At 32.0% G+C, this 23538-nt stretch overlaps 2 protein-coding genes across 3 annotated transcripts in view; one reads left to right on the plus strand and one right to left on the minus strand.

The window, feature by feature from the left end:
* Pld (Phospholipase D) overlaps window positions 1–23538 on the minus strand; it is a 384903-nt gene that overhangs the window by 186574 nt on the left and 174791 nt on the right. The window lies entirely within an intron of this gene.
* The window catches only part of smog (G-protein coupled receptor 158 smog), a 182016-nt gene that overhangs the window by 98624 nt on the left and 59854 nt on the right, over window positions 1–23538 (plus strand). For both annotated transcript variants that reach the window (XM_072521091.1, XM_072521092.1), the window contains exon 7: window positions 11079–11294. In XM_072521091.1, the coding sequence (XP_072377192.1) occupies window positions 11079–11294 (216 nt within the window). The remainder of the gene's footprint in view (window positions 1–11078; window positions 11295–23538) is intronic.

Here is a 23538-nt window from a genome sequence, read left to right on the forward strand (position 1 = left end):
ATTTTATACATGTCATATTTCATCTTATTTCATTAAGGAAAATGTTTTATACCTAAATAAATTATAAGTATTAGATTCTATTTCTAACTCAAATTTTTATTTCCTTTCAAGAGTGAAAGCAAACAATTATTTATTTCAATTTCATACCGTTTAAACCGGCTAATATTTCTTTTTTTTCCTATTCTATAATATATAAAGATCATGCTTTCGGTTAAAACTATCTATTTAATATATCCATACATTATAAAAACATTGTCACACCATTCGAAGGTCACTATTTACCGAAAACCATTAAGGTTTTTATTTCAATTTAAGGTCACTTGTTGACATTTCTTGTATCGCCTTTCAAGGTTGAAAAACCTTGTGTTTTTCCTTACCTTTTGTACGTACAAAGAACATGAAGTAACACAATTGTTCCTTTTTAGCCTACTCCCAGAATCCAGTTGCAAGTCAGGGGAAGAAATCTTTTTTTAGTTTTTTTTGGGTAGTACTTACTAAGGACAAGGGGAAGAAGTTTTAAGTTCACTGGTTTTTATTGGAAATTTAAGAAGAATTTTAAGTTGACTTATTTGTCTAAGAGTACCTGATCCAGGGAATCCAGGTTTGGTGTACCTTTTACCACCTGAGTCTAGTTCTCCACCGGATCATCTTCAAGGGAAACCTACGGAAACCGGCAGGAAGAACTTACTTTTATTTTTGTTTCTCATTCAATTATTTTAAATAACTTTTGCTACGTCCTCTTCAAGGTTTTAACTTTTGGTTCACTTTTAATTTAAATATATATCCTTAATAATAAATACCTTCAATTTTCTTAAAACATTAATCATTGTAACTTAATTTAATTATTTATTGTCTACCAAGGGATGAGGTTATAACTCTCCCTTGAATTTCTCTTTGTTAGGTTATCGTGTGCACACATATCCAGAGAGTTTTCACTTGAAAACCTAGACAATTCTTGAACGAAAACTAAACTATTAGTGAGTAGTATATAATTATATTTATTATTTATACATTATTATTGGGTATAACTTTTGTCACGATTTGAAATTAAGGGGTATATCAGGGGTAAATTATTTTATAATTATATTCAGGGATTTTACTGTAAATATAGTTAAGTTAACTGTACATAAGAGGTGGTGGTTTAGTATATAAGCATTTAAAATAGTCTGTACATAAGTTTGGTAATTATTAAAGTTGTGGTTAAAATTTAATATTTCAATTAGTACCTATCTTTCATATTTCAGCAATACAAGATATCTCGGAAGAAAACATTTAACTTCCTGGCGCCCAAGCATTCATTAGAGCAACTTTTATGTTTCATCTGTTTATTTCTTGGTGGTTTTCTTGTCATTAGTTCTTATATCTTACGGTCTCTGTAGGGCATGCAAATTGGCCGAATCCTTCTTTGAGTGTCAAGTGGTCATTCTCCTGCATAGTCGCTAGCCAACACTTAATTCTGCTATATTTTAAAATTCATATTTACCCTTTATTTATTTCTTTTACATAATTTATTTCTATCTAATCCCTTCCATCTTCCGTTATTCCACATATTAGTTCGCTGGTGTATCAAGGTACATTTTAGAGTTTACCCTTTTGCTACACTGGATAGAGTCACCCAAACTACTTAGCACATTTTGTTACAACTGCTTTGTCTTCCTCCAAAACTTTTTAAACAGGTCTTTTCAAGTGAAAATAAATAATATTTTTTCAACTATTTATAGTTTGGAAAATGGTATACTCCTAAGATCCTTACTCAGTCCAACAATATTTCTAGTAGCAATAAATATTATAATTAAAATCATTTAAGTACCCCTACAAGCCGGTTTATACGCTAACGACCTAGTGGTATCTATTAAAGGCAAAAATATCTTCTTGATGTCCTCAATTCTTCAAAACTTTTTAGATATTCTCAAAAATTGGTCCCACCTTACAGTTTTTCAATTTTTAAAAGAAAAAGATAGGAGTTGTATTCTCTTCAAGCGCGCTGCCACAACTCCTAACCCTGAGAATATATGAGAAACAGCTGGAGTTTAGAGATCATCACAAATTCTTGGGTTCAATCTTTGATTCAAAGCTTACATGGAAAGATCACATCTCACAACTCATCCTTTTTTGTAATAAAAGATTAAATGTGTTAAGATCTCTTTGTAACAAAAACTAAGGACTCAGACCAATCCACTCTACTTTTTCTATATCAATCTTTAATATATTCTAAGCTAGATTATAGAGCAATTGCCTATTCTACTGCTAATCAATCTTTTCTTAAATTGTTAAATATTATTTATAATAAAAGTCTTAGATTAATTACAGGGAGTTTTCCAACTTCTCCTATTCTCAGAATTTATGCTATTTTAGGAGAACCACCGCTACATCACCGCCGCTTGTTTTTCACCCTATCACATGCAGCCTTAGTCGTTTGTAATATTTCAAAACCAATATATAAAAACACTTTTGTAAACAAATTTCAAGATAAAAATAAAATTAAAAAGACATGTCGTGGAATGCAAATTTTAGATTCCCCATGTCTCTATTAACATCTTTATCAACGTCTGTTATACCTTGCATTTATAGAAGGTTCAGATTAAAGCAGTTATCTGAATTGTGTTTCGAAACTATTTTACAAATTTCAAGATATTTGCTATACTAAAAAACCATATAACGAAAGAATTAAATCCATACTTCAAAATCTAAATACTACTTTTCCGAATGTTTTATCCTCGGATATTAAATACCCTGAGCCTTAGCTGATTGATTTAACACTCTGTGATATATCTATGGCCTATTTCGATAAATCCAGTACAAACAATTCGCTTATTCGGCTCAAGTTCTAAGCCCTCTTAGAAAAGTACCCCGACCACCATAAAATTTACATAGATGCATCTAATTCTGGCATCAATCTTTTCTTCAGAAAACAATCTTCTTTTCCGTCTAGTCCCACTATATAGCATATATTCAGCTAAGCTCTAAGCAATATACCGTTCTGTGAATCTTTTTAACGAGTTTACCTTCACAAAAGCCTTGATCATAACAGATTCCCTTAGCTCTCTAAACTCATTAAAACATATTTTTCGGAAACATCCTTTTGAAAAGTTGTACCAGCTGTACCAAGCTCATCATCATGAATAAAGAGCTCAATTTTTGTGGGTACTATACATATAGGATAATATGCTATATTTTCTACGTTTTTTATGTAATACGGACTATTAAGGAAGATTAAGGGTAGAGTATTATTTGATAATAATTGTATAATTTGTACAAAAGTACAAAGAAAATTAATTTATTTTTTAATTAAAGACGATAAAAAAGTAATATTCCGAAATCGATATTTCCGTACGAAGGGCAGATGCATTCATTTGATTTTTTTACTTCAAAAAGAGGCATCCAAAGCTGATTGAAACCCCGATTTTTACTCAAAAGAAAATTAATTTTAAAGCCTTTTATACACGAAAATTAAACGTCGTGAAAATACTAAGAGAGAACTGGTTATACTGCTGGATTGAAAATTTATTAATTTTAATTTTTTATAACTTTTTGGTCTGTCTATAAGTCACTTAGTATAAGTATTAACTTCTTAAAATTTCAATTTTCTTCCAATCTGATTTCGACATCTCTTATTCCAGAGTCGACTTCTTCTTCCCCTCTTTTTTGATGGGTTATTTACTTCACTGCTGCTCTACTGCCTATACTCAAACGTTGCTCTTTATTAGCTTTGGAGCTGGTTTTGTTGTACAATTCCTAATGTTCAGATAACAATGTTAAATATATTTCGCAGAATTATGTAAATTATACATAAGACGGTAACATATATTGTTTACAAAAAAGTGTTCGATTATCAATTTGTAGTTAAGTCGGTGTGGATAGCATTAGGCGAGACAGGAAGAGGATGGCTAACAGGTTTACTTAATAGAATTATGGAAGTGGAACAAATGTTAGACGAATGGAGAACGATTTCCGAAGTGGAAATTGAAACGTCAATAAACGTACTTTAACCTTTAATTGTGGCTTATTCCCATTTAAATAGTAATTACTTAAGAAGCAGCATATTAGTAACTGTTTACAAAAAAAGTGGTATAGTAGACGGTACTGTAGAATATTATTTTTAAAATTGAATAAAGTAACTTTAGTATTTGTTTATTATTTTTTTCATCTTACAATATTTTTAAAAATTACCGAAGTTTATTTATTTATTTTTTCAATATTTTGTACATTCATAAATACATAAAACAGCTGTTAGTTAAAATCCTTATTATAGATTTTAATAATATTAAAAAAAGTGTACATTTTATATAACGGAACAGACTTCACTCGTCGCTAAATGGATTCTTCCAACTATTCGTGACTTAGTCGTTAGTCGACCCCGTTAATGATAAAGGCAAAGATAATGATGATTTTACTTAGATAAAGTACAACTTTGGTAATCAAAGTAGCATTCAAGTTTATTGTTGTAGCACTACAAACGTTGATGCACACAAAATTAATGAGGACGCGTTGCTGAAAATCAAAAGGCCTCAGTGCTGGTAGAACAAAGCAAGGTCTCTCGCTTCATTTTAAAGCTTCGTTGGTAATGAATCTCAATTCCCACATATGTTTCATTTTTGCCGGTAAAAAAACTCCCAGCTCTTATAATTTCCAATTCAACTCCAATACTTTGATCGGCCGCAATTACTTAGATTCTCATTCTCCTGAAAACTGCGATATATGCTATATATGCTGAATAAAACAAACTTGAATGTTTATTTTAAGCCAAAACAACTAAAGTGTCCCAATTAGGAGATTTTGAGATATTTATAAAAAACATTCCTTCGAATATACAGTGTGTTCCAACGAAAATTTGACCCCCCAGAAACTAAGAAACCAAGAGTTTTCTAAAATTTAAAAAAACACGTCAATTTGTATTGAAAGGGGGACGAATTTTCATGCAAAATTCATGCCATCAAATGTAACCTCCTACTGCCCCGCATCAAACCCCAGTTTTTTTAAATAGCAAGTATGATCGAGTGGAACATCATTTGAAAGGTATTTTTTTCTTTACACGACAGTCTATTTTTTTTAATTTACGGAATAACTTTAAACCAATTAAATGTTCGAAATGGCCTCCTGTGACCCCCATACAATAATACAGTCTATTTTCAAAGCCTTTTCGTATATTTGCAAATACCTCTAGTGTCAATAATCGGTATTCTGACACAATTCTTTGTTGCAACTCTGCAAGATCTGCAGGCAGAGTGGCGTATATTTTTTGATTTTAGGTATCCCCACAAAAAAATCCAAAGGTGAAAGATCCGGTGGTCTGACCGGCCACTCTATTGGACCCCTTCTGCCAATTTAATGCCCTATAAAACGTTAATTCAAAAATTGTTTTACGCGTATCATAATGTGGGGGTGCCCCCTCCTCTTAAAAAGTCGGTTTATCCTCTAAAAGATTATTATCAGATTCCAATGTTTCAGTGATCAGCGCATCAATACCGTGTTCTAACAAATTTAAATAAATAACGGATCTCAATCCGTTGAGATTTCGTTCAAGAAATAATGGTCCAATAAGTGTTTCCTAAAATGCCAACTCATACATTTAATTCCTGAGGTATTTGTGTATGGGTCTCCATGAATAAATGAGGATTACTGTTATTCCAATAACGAAAATTATGTCTATTAACTTTACTATTTAACACAAAAGTGTACTCGTCAGAAAAATACGTATTGTACAGTCAATGTTGGTTGGTATTTATAATTTCAGTAAATTTTTCACAAAATTGAAGCCGACGATCAGAATTACTTTCGTTTAATTGATAAAGTAATCATATTTTATATATGTGGAATTTATGGGATTTTATAAGTCGATAAATATGCTAAAAGTCGATGCTGATACACCAGATGCACAAGATAGTTGTTTGATAGACTGTCGATTATCCATTTGTAAATCACCCAATACCGCCACTTAAACTGCTTCATTTCGCACTCGACGGTCTACTTCGTGCTTTGTGTTGTTATTGTCACCTGAAGCTTTAAACTTATCAGTTAAATGTCTAACATATTGGTGACTTACGTTTTTTTCTGAGTGATTCGTATTAAAGATCCTTGCTGTAGCCTTAGCACACTGACTATTTCCATAGTATAACTTAACTAATTCTATTCTTTCTTCACTAGAATATTCCCATTTGTGTAAACATTTACAATAATATCTCTAATTAACCAGTCGTGGACAAATCTCAAACCAAAGATAACCTCTTCTTCTTCTTAAGGTGCCGTGCATTTCTGCGTAGGCGTCCACCGTACATCGTCTTGTCAGGAGAGATGTTAAATAGTCAGGATTAAATAATTCTGTTTTTAGCTGCATTGCGAAGCATTCCATAGCTGTGGATTTCTGTCCATTGTCGAATATTGCGCGGCCATGACATTTTTTTACGCCCCAGACCTCTCCTACCCTCTATCTTCCCTTCGAGTATCAGTTGCTGAAAAGTATATCTTGTTCCTCGTAATATGTGTCCCAAGTATGCAGTCTTTTTACTTTTTACATAACTAAAAAGTTCCCTATCCTGTAAGCCCGCTCTTCTGAGTACTTCCTCATTTCTGACCCTGTCCGTCCATGATATTCTAAGCATTCGACGCAGGCACCACATTTCAAACATTTCAAGTTTGTTAATGGAACTGGCCTTTAACGTCCAAGCTTCCATTCCGTACAAGAGAACAGGCCACACGTAACACTTAAGCATCTTGTATCGGAGGTTGAAGTCCAATTTGCGATCAGTCAGAAACTTTCGAAGCCTCAAAAAGATAAGAGGTAAACACTAAACAAGATAATTGGGATTCATTATCTTTTAAAAAAATTCATATGAAAAAGTAATATTTTTACAAAAAGAAAAAAAATATCTTCAACACAATGGAGTGTTGATATCGATTTGCGGTTGATTGAATTATTGTATTGGAGGTTACTAAGAACATTTAATTGGTTAATTTCGTAAAATTTTATGCTTTTCTTGTTATTACTGAAGGTATTTAAAAGCGTGTTTGATTTATTTATAACAAATTTTCTATTCCCGTTTCAAATGTTCACCCTTTGCATGTTGCTATAACCGAATTCATCAATCATGTCATATATACCTAGTGAAAAATCACAAAATGCTGTCGATATCCATTGAATTGTTATGGCACAGAAATCCTGCATAAAATGGTATACACATATATCACATTCGTACTATATCAAGCCGTAGCTTGATCTTTCTTGCAGGAATCCTATAAATGTATAACGATTTAAATATATTTTTCTTTTATATTCAATTCTTGGTATAAAAGTTTGTTCATCCATAAAATTTTCAATATTCAGGTATTGGACAGCTCCGGCGCTTTAACAGGAAACACGGGAAAATGAGATTTTCATCGATTCCCTGAGGATTGTCAAATTACGTGGAGAACGGAACGATACTTACTCAATTTGTTTTGCTTGAATTTTTTTGTTAGCTAGTGGATTTTTTTTATCAGTCTCGGATATACTTAATCGGATTTTACAACATTGATTTCGCATAAAAGGAAGAACGAACTCGGTGAATGCAAAAAGCAACTTCGGGTTTGAAATTTACGAGGAAAAGCTGCCAATTCGTGTGGCTGAAAGATGTTACGCTAATTAAAACAGTATTTTAGGAATTTGTTTAACAAAACGTTATAAAGGGTAGTATCAAATTAATTATTTCTTTTTATATTTGCTTAATATTTTCTCTATTCAATTTTATAAAATGTTATATGCAGAAAGATAAAGTTCTTCTAGTTTTTGATCGTCTTATTTAAGAACTTATGCTCTGCATTCCTTTTTTTTATTTTAATCATCATTTCGTTTAACGGTAGTACCTCTATAATTTGTCTTTCAAGATAAGGCAAGATTTATTTTTTTAATACCTTAGTGGCTCTCCAGAAAAAATAATCTGCTGTCACTTTTTTTATCGTTTTCTTTATCTTTATGTAATGTCGGCTTCTCAAATTACATTTTTTCATAAATCATACCAATATCAATCTCTTTTACCTTTGTCCTGTTATCAAGAAATAGGTTGGCAGACAAATCAAATATGATCTACAGCTGTAGATATTAAAACTTAAAACTGTAATATTATAGTGGTAACAGTAACTGTCCACCAAAACATAATATAAAAGTAGAATCGTAGAAAGAATTCTTGAGCTCCATAGGTAACAGATTTGTGCTAGGTAAAGACTATAATGCAAAATATACGGAATGGGGATTAAAATGAATAACCATAAAAGGTAGAGAACTACTTAAGGCTTGTATACAATTAATTTCAATGCGATATCCTCTGGAAAACCAACTTACTGGCCGACTGATGTGAACACAATGCTTGATTGACTTTTTCATATTCAGGAATATAGCATGGGATATGGATTCAGATAATTCTCCCATCCTTCTAATAATAAGTCAAGAAGCGATACAAAAAGAGCTATTTCTGAGGCTAGTAAATAGAAGGATAGATTGAGAAAGCTTCAAACAAGAACTGGGAGCGATGCTTAACCTTTCTGTGACCGTAACATAAATATAAACAATTAAACTTGACTCCGAAGTAGAGCTATTTACAAAACAGATCCAAGAAGCAGCATGGAACAATACACTAACATATCTCGAAAACAAGTTAAAAATTACTTAAAAATAATAAGAGATCTAATCTCAGAAAATAGGAAGCTAAGACAAAGATGGCAACAAAGCAGATAGCCACCCCATAAAACAGAACTAAACAATACAATGCAAAAACTCGGAAGAGAACACTAAAAAAATACAAATGAAACAATTGGACTTTATATTAGCGAATTGATGTATGACAAATGAACTGACTATTCACTTTAGAAGGCTACTAAGAAACCGAAAAAACCAATCATGCACAACCCTCCAATAAGAAATGCAGATGATGCAAATGAACAAAAAATTAAACGTTTTGAAGAACATTTAAAAAACATTTTCAACTAAACGAAGGAGATTACCTTGGGGAACTGACTGATATGTACCAAGACGAAATGGACATTAACTTTGTTACACCTATAAAGAAGTCCATGAGGAGATATATAAAAATAATAATTCTAGAAAAACGCCTGGGTTCAATCTGGTAACAGGAGAAATAATAAAACAGCTTACTCATTAAAAATTACACCTTACAAACATTAATTAATGTTTTTAATCATATTTATAGTACGAAGTACCCTCAGCTTGTTGGTATAAAAAAATGACCTATCTTAAATCAACACAGCAGGTTTTCTTTAATTCTAACCATGCTCCCTTATTTTGGCATCAATTTTGCCACTTTCCTCATCCATCTACGTATTCTGTACTGCAAAGTTCTGCAAAGGTTACCGAATATTCTATAATATGCCACAAATGCTGCTAAAAACATATTTAATCATCAAACACACCAAGACTAGACTCCAAACTCGAGCTACAAATTGCTGGCACGCAAATGTACTTCCTTAAAGATGCGGCTATAAGAGAAGCAGTATTTGCTTTTAGCCTTTTTATACAAAGATGCATAGATATTAATTAAGACCTTTGTGTCAGTTTCGTAGACCATAAGAAAGCCTTCCATAGATTTAAAATAATAAACTGCGAGGAATTGTTATAAAGAAAAACCAGAACAAGATATGATATTAATATTAAACCTATACTAATCAGCAAAGAGGAGTAAGAATTTGGATGTAAAATATTGAAAGTCAAAATTATGAGGAACGTCAGACAAGAATGTATATTATTACCTCTATATTCAAACACTAACTCTAAAAAAATCGTACTGGTTATTATTAGTTAACAGTCTTCAATTAACTATATTAGGCATACTAATGACACTAATAGTCCATAATTTAGAAAATCTGGAAAGAATAACGAATTAAAAAAAATAAGATAAAGTAGAGAATACGACCTCAATGCCTATGCCAAAATTGGAGCGTGTTGTTTTGTTATAATGGGAAATATTCCTCAAGCAACCATCCAGAACTTTATAACAAGCTTAATCAGAATGCAAGCATGTAAAAGAGATAAAATAACAATTTTTTCTCTTTGTCTGTTGTTGTCCTTCCTAATGGAGGATTGTTATACTACCTTATCCCACTGAAATTTCCTATACAAGTTCTCTCTATTTCTAGCCCTTCGCTTGACTTTTCTCCAACTCAATCCATTACATTCACGTTCTTAGTTGTAGTTCTTAGACAGCTATTGGTCTTCTTCTTTTTCCGAGTGCCCGCCTGACTACGTTAGTTTAATCTTTATTTAGTATATGTCAAATCCATCTTGATTTCTTTCTTTCTTTTAATAATAATTGTTATCTTCTCTTATTCTCTGGATTTTCACTCTTAGTGATAGGAGCAATTATTATTGGGATTTATTTTGTTAAAGTAGAGTTAAAAAAATTAAATTTTAATTTTTTATATCTTATCGTTAAATTCTGTTTAATTCTACAAATTTTGCATGAATATCTGGTATATATTCTGCAAAATAAATTATCCTATTTTGAATTAATATCTGGTAAAAATTACAACAATACAAATATAATATCATTTCTTTTTGTGGTGTCATTTAAGACAATATTTTTTTCTAGAAATTCTGATGGATCTTCTAATTAATTGCATCCATTGCAACAGCTCCTAATTTTTTTTATATTTTTTAATTTGACCCAAATTTTTAGATACATACAATAAACTGATTTTGAGTAAAGTTTCATAGATTTTATTTTCTTCATTTTACTAACATTTCTAGTTCGTTTCACTATAAATTATCACTGACATATTGTTTTTGTGTTCCAAAAATTTTTTTTAGAAACTTTATGTATACTTGAGACGATGTTATTGGTAAATTTTGCTCCATATAAATATTTTTAGACGTTTTAATTTTCAAAAAAGTAAATATTTTTCATACTTTTATAGACCAATAACAACCAAACAATCTAAATAGTGTACCAGATGTAGTGTGTAGTAGTGAAATAAACGATTCATTAACAGTAGCAAATATCTCATTAAGCTCATGTAACATAACGGCCTTCGGACCTGTCGACACGTTTACCTAATACCAGTAAACACTTCGTTAGCTGTTCTATTCGTTCCAGGTCTTGGCTTACATGGCTGCCTACACTGCCATAACTCTCAACTTTATCCAGGAGAATTACACTCTCCTATATCTCGGACAGACTCTGGATGGGGAGCAATATTACGCCTGTAAGTCACTGTGGTGGGACTACGTAACCGAGATCGGGGAGCTGGTGATATTAATATTCGGGATTCATCTTAGCTATGCTAGTAGGAATGCGAGAACGCAGTTTCATGTAAGTACTACATTTTTATATTTCTGTTTATATTTATTCGATTATTATAGTGTATTTTTATGCATGAGAGAGTAATAAAACAATAAATTATGTATGCAAATCCCTAAACTGTTGATACGGGTGACTCAATGAAAAACAGATATTTGTCAACAAGTTTACAGAAGTATATAGGAAAACAATTTTAAATTGAGTATGACCACCAGGTATAAAGGTTGGAGCAGAATAGAATACAATAGTTGTGAGGGTTACTAATCCCTAAATAAGGTTGCCAGTGTCGGAGTGATAGAGGTTAACAGGTACTAATGAATTTGCAAGAAATGTAAGATGTTTATTTTATTGGTTATATATAACCAATAAAAGTTTAATAAGTACCTACCTATTTGCAAAATAAAGTTTAATTCTTTAGATAAAATAAAACGTTTTATTTTATCTGAAATGAATGCATTCCACGAAGTAAGGGTTTCAACAATCAAACATTTAATTCTTTAATTCCAGGAATCTACGACAGTAATTGACTAGATAATTATCTTCTAAACTTATTCCACAGAAAATGTGATAGTGGGTTTTTCCATTTTGTAGGAAGGTCCAAGTGGCGTATTCAAAATTCTTAACAGTTCACTAAAAGTAGGTACTTCAGTTGCAAGGTGCAGTTTATTGTGTATACTAGTGTTATGGAAAATTTGGAAGTGCCGTGTAAACGCCGAAAAATTGGTCCTCTAACAGTTAATGAAAAAACATTAATATTTAATTGTTTTAAATCATTTACAGACAAACGTTTATGTGAAAGTGTTGATGAGACCATTGAGTTAGTTAGCAGTACACTTGGTGTTGGGAAATCTACGATTTACAGAGTTATTAAAGAAGAGAAATGTGGTAATTTTCAAATGCCACGTAATGCTCCAGGGAAACCAAAATTTCAAATAGAATATCATTTTAAAGAAGGGCTTCGACGGAAAGTGCATGAATTCTTCTTTAGACAAGAATTTCCAACATTCGATAAAGTTCTTGTCTCAGTTCGAGATGATAAGGATTACCCAGAAATGAGTCGAAGTACGTTATGGAAACTTTTAAAAGAAATAGGCTTCCGCTGGAAAAAGAATCCCAGAAAGTCTATTTTATTAGAAAGAAGCGATATTGTCATATGGAGAAGACATTTTCTAAGAACCATAAAGGAAATGAGAAACCAAAAAAGAAAAATATTTTATCTTGATGAAACATGGATCAACGAGGGTCATACACCAAATAAATTTTGGCAGGATGAAACTGTTACAAGTCAAAGGCACGCTTTTGTAAATAACTTATCTACTGGTTTAAACCCACCATCAGGAAAGGGACGCAGGCTGATAATAGTACACATTGGCAGTTCAGACGGTTTTGTTGAAGGTGGTTTACTACTTATATACAAACTTTTGAATCAACTCGTACCGGTGACTACCATGAAGACATGAACGCTGATGTCTTTCAAGAATGGTTCGAACAAATGATAGATCTTCTTCCTAAGAATTGTGTAATAGTAATGGATAATGCAAGTTATCACTCCAGACTTATAGAAGGACTGCCCACAACCAAGTGGTTAAAAAAAGACTTGCAGAATTGGCTGAGTTCAAAAAATATTACGTACCATCCCGGATCTATAAGAAAGGAACTTTATTCGTTGTGTGCCCTTCATAAAGAAAAATTTAAAAAATACGAAATTGATGAAATTGCCAAAAATCGTGGAATGACAGTACTTAGATCCCCACCATATCATTGTGAATTAAACACGATTGAACTGGTATGGGCACAAATAAAGAGTGAAGTTTCAAGAAAAAATACCACTTTTAAAATTCATGATGTTAAACAGTTGTTTTTGGAGGCCGTAAATAATGTAAAACCTGAAAACTGGGAAAAGGCAGTAAATCACACTATTAAAGAAGAGAAAAAATATGTGGAAGCTGGACAATATTACTGATAAAATGATCGAGCCAGTTATTATAAATCTTGGTTCTGAAAGTTCATCTTCTGAATCTGATTTGGATTTGTAACAAGTAGCTGTAAGTTTTATATTAATATTTTTATTCATCTATTTAACATACCTTAGACGGTTTTAAAAACTCTTTTTCTCTTTTGTAATTTTTAAAAATTAAAAAAAATGTGAATTTTTTAAAACCCTTTTTAATGTAGGCCAGTCAGTTCTAATATAGTGTGTGATAAAAGAGGTCACTTTTGTTTACATACACATAACACTTTATAACACTGAAATAAATCATTTATTTTTTACAATTATTCAAAGTAATTTTTCAATTAATCTTGGGCACGCCCATGGAGTGGTCGGAGCTACCAGTTAAAATTATGCTAATTACTCTCTCGTTCATAAAAATAAACTATAATATTGTTTTATTTATTTACATGTAAAGTGCTCTCCAATATTGAACGAACATTTTTTGAGATAGACGCTTCGAAAATAAGGTTAGGACATCTTTAGGCATTTTGGTTTTAGTAAATAAATTCTTACGGACCATTTCTATAGAATAGAATAGAAATATGCTTTATTGTCATTGATTGATACAATTTTATGGAGAAAGCTTACAAAAAGTAAAAAAAAATATCTCTCAAAACTTGACTAGGAGACATTCGTTGGACTTTCCGAGTTTGAATTTGTATCAGCCCAAGTGTCTGATGATGAGGCAGGGATATGCTGAAATGATTCATAACACTTTATTAATACTGATTCGAGCACGGGAAGTTTTACGAATTTGTCCTCCTGGGTAATATATTTGGCCATTTAATTCAACAAAGCAATAGCAGCTTTTGTTAAAAGATTTAATCTTTTACATAATGTATATTATATACACCAATTTTTTTTATATTTATGTACCATACAATTTACCTAAGATTGCAAAAATAATTTTTGCGTTCAGATTAGCTTGAAAGTAAATTTGGATTGTGAAAGACAACAGACTCGATTAAATGATTTATGGGAGCAATATTTCACTCAGTGCCGTATCAGTTAGTCCTCTTTAGAGAGTTAACTTTTACGCGTTATCGGATGTAAACGAAACAACAATAAATAAACGAGGAAAAGAGGCTTCGACAATCTATTGGCTTCTTGATGAATCGACGCTACGCTGGTTAGTAAACCGTTACATCGCTGCAAAAGGGCCTTCCGTTTTTCAGGATCCATACATTACTTTGTTTATATGCATATATATAAATATATATATATATATATATATATATATATATATATATATATATATATATATATATATATTGTTATGATTGTTTATTTTGACTTAAATCTTAGTTTATTTAGCCAATAACAAAGAATTATAACTTATTTGTTATCAAAAGTAAAATAATCCTTATATTACCTGTGTTCGATGGATTCATAAGATTTTCTAGTTGTCTTTTATCGGGAGAGAAGAAAGGATAAGAATACAAATATATTATATTACAAAGATTTACGTTTCTTTATTTTATATGAACGAATAAAACAATTATTAAATTCTGTCGTTATCTTATCAATCAGCATACAAGAAAATAAATCAAATTTTTATAATAATAAGATTATAAAGCTACATACATTTGTATTACGTGAAAAACCAATTTTACTTAAAATTTTCTTTACTTGAAACAAGAAACAACAAAACTTTAAACTTTTAATTAGCCTAACAAAACCTCAGTTCTTAAATTTGAATGCTAATGACCATGATGTCGAAACGATCCTTCATAGATATAAAATTCAATTGTACAAACACTTACAGCTTATTTTCTTCTTGAGTTGTATGTTGGAAAATACCCAGAAAAGTCCAGTCTCCTCAACGATGTGATCTCTCCTCTTTTGCACCTCGGCTCTTTCTTAACGTCTCTGCAAACCTCCTGCAGACTACACAAAAAACACCTGTTTCACTTCTTCAAACTCAGCTACTTATTTATGACACCAGGACCTCCTTTTGTCAACTTGATGCCGTAGGAATACTTTCACATATACTTTATAAAATGCCCACGGTAGATACAAGGACCTCTTTTAATCTACTTGTTATCTCCTTCTTCAAACTATTCACTTCTTTTCGTTACGCCGGTATCCAAACTCACGAACCACACCCTATCTTGAGACAAACGACTGTTTCCTTTCGATGACCAAAATATGACTAAATTCACCTGTCTCATGATCGACTCACAAATTCCCATTTAGAAAACGACCGACCAATCAAAAGCTCAAATTGTGTTTACCATGATTTTGGAAAAGCCTAATTTCGGTTTCAGAGAAAAACTAAATAGCTTACTTTAAAATTGGTTTTGTCAATACACAATAATTTATACATATTTCAAAAGATTAGAATATGGTCATTTAATACTCGACCATACAAACAATGAAAAGATTAACTTACAGGTAAAATGTCTTCTAATTCTAAACAAAAGTTTTTTGATAATTTTGTTTGCAACGGAAACAGGTCGTTTGCCAAACAAATTTCTATTCTTATGTACACTAAATCTTATCTTAAATTAATATATACATTTTTGTTTATGATGATATCTTAAAATTTTATTCCGATGGATATTTTTATTTATTTTTCTTTGGTTGGGAAAGAAAAAGTATGACAATATATATATATATATATAAATATATATATATATATATATATATATATATATATATATATATATATATATATATATATATATATATATATATGAGAAGTGATTATTTCGACCAAAAAATAATTTATAAATACGTTGGAATTATCGGGTAAAGTGGTCTCTAATGAAAATCTTTATTTTTTCTAAGATACTCAATATTTCGCTATTTATTTGATAGCTTCCTCAGGAGTAAACTGAAACAATTTGAATTACCATTTTTTGTAATGTTCAAATTGTTTTATTAGACATTATTTAGACATTATATTGTTTAAATATTGCATCTTTTAAAACATATAATGCATAATAAAATATCGACTTAATTCGTTTATTATGTATTGAAAATACTGTTACCATTTTTAAACACAAATTTGTATTTTCCGAAAGAATCGTGCAGATAATCTATAAGCTATGTACATACGCTCGTAACAGGCGCACAATATCTTAACACAATCTTTAGTAAACTGATTGTAAGGCAAAAGTATAACACTTTGCCGCTTCGTATACCTATTTACATTGTTTAGATAAAAGCGCACAGACGTTTTCCATTAAATATCAAGTTTACTTCAGGAAATTTCCGCAACCTTAGCAACCGCGGAGTTCATTTAGTTACGTTCCGAATTATAAAATTATTATGGTTCACAGCTTCTTGGAAAATTTGAACACGAATTACTGTAGATGAGAGCTATTGGATTAAGGACGGAACTTCCCGAGTTGTATGTGTTGAAGATCAACAGGGGCGCACGTTGATTGGGACGATGATCATCAATAGATGGGTTTTTTTGGTCAACAAAATGCATTGCAGTTTTCCAAACGCTGTACACTAGTGGCCAAAATTCTGGAAACATTACAACAATTTTAGTTTTGTTACCAGCATTCCTCTTTTTCATAAGACTTATATTATTTATTAGTTTATCTATAATTTTATTGCATCGTTTTATGCTTCTACTTTAACATCTATTTTAAAAGGAAAAACCCTCTAAAAATTTAAAAATGAATAAAAAACAACAGCCGTTGACTATTAGTAGATATATTTTAAAAAAATGGTACAATGGTTGTTATAAAGAAAATTAGTATTTGGTGGGATAACCTTTATTTTTAGGACAGACTGAATTCTGCGAGGCATGGCGTTCACGAGACGAGCCAAATCTTCTGGTATAATAACTCTAAACCCGTTTTGAATAATGGCTTCTATCAGTTCTTACTTACTTGGGTTTTGGCATGATATTTTTAGCCTTGACCATAAAGTTTCTATTGGATTTAGATTGGGACTATTTACAGGCCAAGATAGGATAGTAACGTCATGGTTTCTTAACCATTCCATGGAAGTCTTAGCGCTCCATTCTGCTGGAGGATGCATTGTTGGGCTCCCCTTCAAACAAATCTCTGACAGTCGGCAGCAATTTGGCTTGCAGTATCTCTTTTTGATATTTATTTTTGCATTAATATTGCCCTCTATTACTGCTAAACCTCCAACTCCATTAATGGTCATACAAGCCCATACCATGACACTCACAGGATGTACACAGGACCATATAAATAAAGCGAATAAACTTCACTCCGTTACTTTCTGAGATCGGCATTCTGGTTTCATTACTCCAAATTTCCTTACTCCACTGCACACCCTCTGTGTGCCAAAGCCCAAGCAATGGAATTTTGCCTCTGTTTTTTGTTCAGGATCGGCTTCTTTCTAGGAATTTGTGCTCGCAATCCATTTTTACACAACTTTCTTCTGATAGTGCGCTCCGATATTTGTAAGCCAATTGATTTGACATAGCATTAATTTCTTTTGTGGATCTACGACGATCTTCTAAAGAAATTCAGCATATTCTACTCATTATATTGACTATCTTTCGGTTTTTTGCCTGTTCTTTTTGCTGATCGTTCCAGTGTTATGATAACGTTTACAAACTTTCATTGTACCTGATTTTGGGGCGCCACCACCCAATTTGTTTACTATTTCTTAATATGTGTAACCTCCTTCTCGAAGGATAATTGCTTTGGCTCTCTTTCCTGGCGAACAGTCAACACGTTTTGGGTTTCTTGGTGCCATTTTCGTCGAATCGACACTGATGTATTCCTCTCCGACAATTAAACAATATCCCTTTAGTAACAACTACCTTAAGTCACTAATAAACACTGAAAGTTGCACGAGACTATACTAAACGCTTCCAATTGGGTCGTCGACTGACTAGCAAAACCCTGACGCAATACAGTATTGCCAATGTTGCCATTCAAAAATCTCCAATTTTCGGCGTTTTGCTTGGATCTGGTTTCATATTTTATTTAATAATTATGTTAATATATATATATATATATATATATATATATATATATATATATATATATATATATATATATATATATGGTTTCAGTTGTTTTCCGGGTTTGACTCCGCGTTAAATATTTTTGGTTTTTAGAAAAACCATTGTTTTGACGATGTTTCGGCAAGGTCACACTTGTCATTGTGAACTAGTGAGTGAACTAGAAGTGACTAGTGAGTGTAGTAGTGTCTGGGGGCTCGGGACACTGAGACCTCGGAAGCCCTGAAGAAGACATCAGAGAGGATGTCGAAAGCTCGGCAAAATGGATATCGACGCGGTTCAACCCGGAAGACTGGTGAGTTTAATATTAATTTTTATAATAATATTATTCTTAGCTCTAAGTTTAATATATATATATATATATATATATATATATATATATATATATATATATATATATATATAGTGAGAAATATATAAAATATTAAGCAAAAATATAAAACAATAAAATAAAAATTTAATTGTACTGATAAACTATATAAATCACGATCATCATTGGAGTGTTGCTGAAAAAACGATAATTTTTGTAAAGTTTCCAGAATTTTGGTGTATATGACGATGTATATTTATCAAAGATAAATACTAATATATTTCTAATATATGAGAGCAAACAGAAATCCACGGACACCGAAATGAAACGAGAGATCTCTTTCAGAAAGTGAAACTGCTTACTCGGGATAAACCCAGAAACTATGCTATACAAGATGAAAGATAATATGGTAATACGGACACTAAGCTAGGCCGAAAAAAGGCAAAAAAGTTCTTTTGGGAAAAAATTTTGAAGATACCATGGACCGATCATATTACGAACGAAATGGTGTTGCACAAAATGGGAAGAGACAGAGAACTTTTGACCACCATTAAAAGGCGAAAGACAGCATATTTGGGGCACATACTTAGAAATGATAACCACGAGTTGTTGCAGCTGATAATGAAGGATAAAATCGAAGGAAAAAGGGGTCCTGGTAGACGACAAATATTCTGGCTGAAAAACATTCGCGACTAGACCGGGTTAAACACACAGACGCTCTTAAGAAAAGCAGAAGATAGAGACAAAATTTGCAATGATTATAGCCAACCTTCATTAGTGGAGACGGCACTAGAAGAAGAAGAAGCTGTTCAATATTTCTTCGGCAATATCTATGACACGAGATTGGCTAAAAGCTAAGTGCCCAAAACATAAACTACCTGGTTCTTAAATTAAAGCTATATGCTCTATAGCAGTTTTTACAATTCGTCTCCCGTTTTCGAAGACCATGGTTTGATCTTTTCTTCCATTGATTCAATTTACTTGTCTAAATGTTTGTTCTCATGCTAAAGTTTTCCATGCCGTCTGTTTTCATTAACTTCTCTCCGAATTTTATTTTTGTCTATGGCCAATGCTATATTATCTTTGTAAATTAAGTTTAAAACTTCTTAAACGGCATTTGCAATTGTTGCAGCAGCTCTATTAGACACATCGGCAGCTTAAGAAGTCTAAGAAAGCTTAAGTCTTTTTTTTTGTCGACTGTCTTTCTGTCATTTGAGTCATCTCCTGAACTTGCGCTGCTATCACTATTAGTCTTTGTTGTTTATCTTTTGCATAATTTTCGTTAAGGGTGAGTTTACAATAGGACAGAGACCACTTGGACGAGCTAAAGGCTCTTCTAAGGATGCAGTTGAATTAATAGATTGTCTTTGAGTATCATACAATTTTCTGTAATTTTTTTTTCTTAAAATATTTATAGTTTGCCTGTAAAGTATAACCAAATTATTTTTTCTGCGAAAAAAGTAGTTTTTATTTGCATCCATTCAGTCTTGTAGTTTGGATCTTCTAAGTATTTGTAATTTTCTTAATAGCGATTGCTAATCTTTAACCAAGTAATGCGGATAGTAGGGATGCCTCCCTAGGAATCTTCTAACCTACATGATTTTGTGTAGGAGTTTTCCATCTCTTATACGATACGTCGATCTAGTTACTTTATAACCTATCTCTCTCTCTATTTCAAAACCTACTTTGTTTATGTATTTTCCTTATTTGTACGTCATTGTAACGTAATAAAGCAGCAAGTAAATTTTTTATATTGTTGTGCACACACAATTTTATTTAACTTTATAGTACTTTTTAATCTATTGACTATAAACTGAATACTTTAAGAGCTTTTGTCTAACACATTGATGGAACTGACACCCTAATCCTTCAATTATCTACGACGCTGTTCTATTTGATTGAACGTAAAATTTAGACAATCTCAAACTCAAATATTGATGTAGGAGATACGAAATAATGAGCGGAGAAGTGTCTTAGTAATAGATTGGAGAAACGTTGTTTGAATAAAATATTCTAATCGCCGACTTGAACATGCCGATTTTCTTAACACGTAGCTAAAAATTTATTGTACCGTCGTACAAAGTAACGTTTCCTTGAAGTGTGTTTTTATTGTTAGCTAGTGTGGCTTGTTTATAATATTGAATAGAAATACTCTTATCGAAATATCTTAAGTGTCTTAAGTTATATTTACCATTATTATATCTATAAATTAAAAAGGTCTAGATGTGATCATTTCAACGGAAAAAATTGCATTGTATTGACCGATCCTTAGTTATATAAAACAATTGTCTCCCGATATTAAAAATAATACAATAGAACAATAAAAAAATACCCTGCCGTATTAATATCATTCCCAAGTTTGCACCACTCAATCGAGGCAGCTCTAAACTTTCCCTGTAGAAACTAATTTCTATTTTGCTTTAACTGGATAAAGTTGTCTGATAAAACACTAGCCTCGGTTTATCTTTGTTTCTTTGCACGAAAACATATCAATCAAAACTTTGAGCCACGATAAATCTCACCTTTCTTGATTAACAAGAAACACAGTAAAGATTTATGAAGCAACACAGATAATCTCTATATACCAAATTTATAATCTACGCAAGTAGAGCAACGGCTGTATTGTTTGTTGGATTCGTTAAACATGAAAAGCTTCGATGTTTTGGTCATTTTGGAAATTAATTAATGGGTTTGAGTTTATAACACATTTTGTGGGTATTTTTATTTCTAAAATCGTTCTTAAAATAACAATAAAACTATTGTTAATTAAAATTGTGATTAATTCTCATTATATAAACTAAAACGTAGCAATATTAGAAGAAAACAGTTTCAGGGCCATATTTATTATATTATGAAAACGAGACGAACAAGTTGGATTTAGCTGTGTATGTCAATTTTGAGACTCAATAATAAAATATTATTTATATTTTATTATTAATATTTGGTCTGAGTTTGTCAGATTTGTCGTAAGTAAACAACGTATCAGAGAATCAGAGGATGGATAGTGAACCAGAGAAAGAAAAACAAAGACAATCTCCAAGAATATAAGAGAATACATACATCGAAAGGTGAAGGAAATAGCTGGAAAGTTGCGAAAACACAACAGCGGAAAAATAACATATGATAAAGGCAATTTTGCCATAACTAAAGAAGGTAAAAAGAAAGTATGGGAAGAATACTTGGAGAAACTTTTCCACGACCTTAGAAACAATACAAGAACCCACCATTACAGAAAATTTAGGCCCTGAAATCCTACCAGAAGAAATAACGGCAACCCTCAGACAAATGAAGGATGGAAAGGCACCGGGACTTGATAAAATACCTGCAGAACGGCTAAACCTATTAGATGCAGAACAAATAAAAATAATAACTGAAATATTTAATGAAATATACAAGGCAGGAAAAATACCAGTCAAGTTGCTCAAATCGGAGTTCTTACCATTGCCCAAAAAACCAGGAGCAAAAGTTTGTGAAGACTATAAGACCATAAGCCTAATGAGCTATCTGCCAAAGCTGTTTTTAAAAGTCACCCACAAAAGAATTTACTGGAAATGCAAGGAACAGATTGCGCCCAATTAGTTTGGATTTGTGAACGCCGTTGGTACGAGGGAAGCTTTATTTGGCGTGCAGGTATTGTTTCAGTAATGTGGAGATGTCAGCTATAATGTTTTTGCATGCCTGATTGACTAAAAGAAGGCTTTCGATAGAGTCAGGCATGAACAAATGATGAAAGTGCTGAAAAGGACAGGCATTGACAGAAGAGACCTAAAAGTAATAGCTAACCTGTATTTCAATCAATCAGCGGTACTTCGAATAGATAGAGAATATACAGATCAGGTCAAAATCTTACGTGGAGTGAAATCAAGGCAGATATGAGCTACTTAAATGCATTTTTCAAGGTAAAATTGAAGGAAAGCTCCAGGACGAAGGAGAATATCCTGGCTTGCTAACCTAAGAGCACGCTATAGAAAGACCTCTACACAGCTATTCCGTATAGCAACCAACAAAGTTAACATAGCCAGAATGATCGCCAACGTTCGGAACGGATAGGCACCCTAAGAAGAAACAATGTATGCTTTGTTAATACGTTAACAGGTGGCGTTAGGAGCAAACATTAATTTATTGAATTTGTTTAAAATATAAAAAATAAATAATAAAATTAATTTAATCATAGTATGAAGCTCCGCGCTAGTTTACAGTAGGTACCGCCCCCTGTTCCTCTTTTTTTTAAACTATTTTGACACTCGCACGTAAAACATTATTTTAAAAATCTATTACATGATCCACTTAAGAAAGAAACTATAAGAGTTATATAGGAGGAAGTATTTTCATTACAAACTTTTCAAATTACGTCGCAGTAAACATAGTATCCGATAGACTGCTTTGACGTTATCGCATTTCTGAAAGTTGTATAACTCATCTCAACTCTGGGGACTCGGCAATAAAAATAAAAATCAAACGTGTCATTCCGCTTTAAAATTAACTTCACATTTCCGTCAAATCTCGCTAAGTATGCGATAAAGACTATAAGTTTACATCCAAGGACTTTTTGGCAAATTTTCTCATTGCAACATTTTATCAAACCTGTGTGCAATTTATGTTATCCTAGAGATTTTTATTGACTCTAAAACCTATGGTTTCCTTTATATTCCATTTGGAAATGCCCGATAGCACATTTTTTAAGGAGTTTTTAAAGCAGAAACCTTATAAACGTCAACACTTTCTCGTCACATTTTTGTATAAAAATAATATGACCACGCCCGCAAACTTTGCAAACGAATCACAGAGTTGTATTAAATAACTTAGAGGTCGAACATCTTATGATAGGTCATCAATCAAATGTTATTTATAAAATAAATTGTAAAGACTAGAATTCAACATATATTGGGAAAACACGCCAATACCTGCAAAGAAGGGTTGTTGCACACAAACATAGGGTACAAACCAACAGATTAAACACAACAGTCCTAGCCCAACATTATCGAGAAAA

The sequence above is a fragment of the Diabrotica undecimpunctata genome, chromosome 1 (assembly GCF_040954645.1).
Source record: "Diabrotica undecimpunctata isolate CICGRU chromosome 1, icDiaUnde3, whole genome shotgun sequence".
Classification (NCBI taxonomy): Eukaryota; Metazoa; Arthropoda; class Insecta; order Coleoptera; family Chrysomelidae; genus Diabrotica; species Diabrotica undecimpunctata.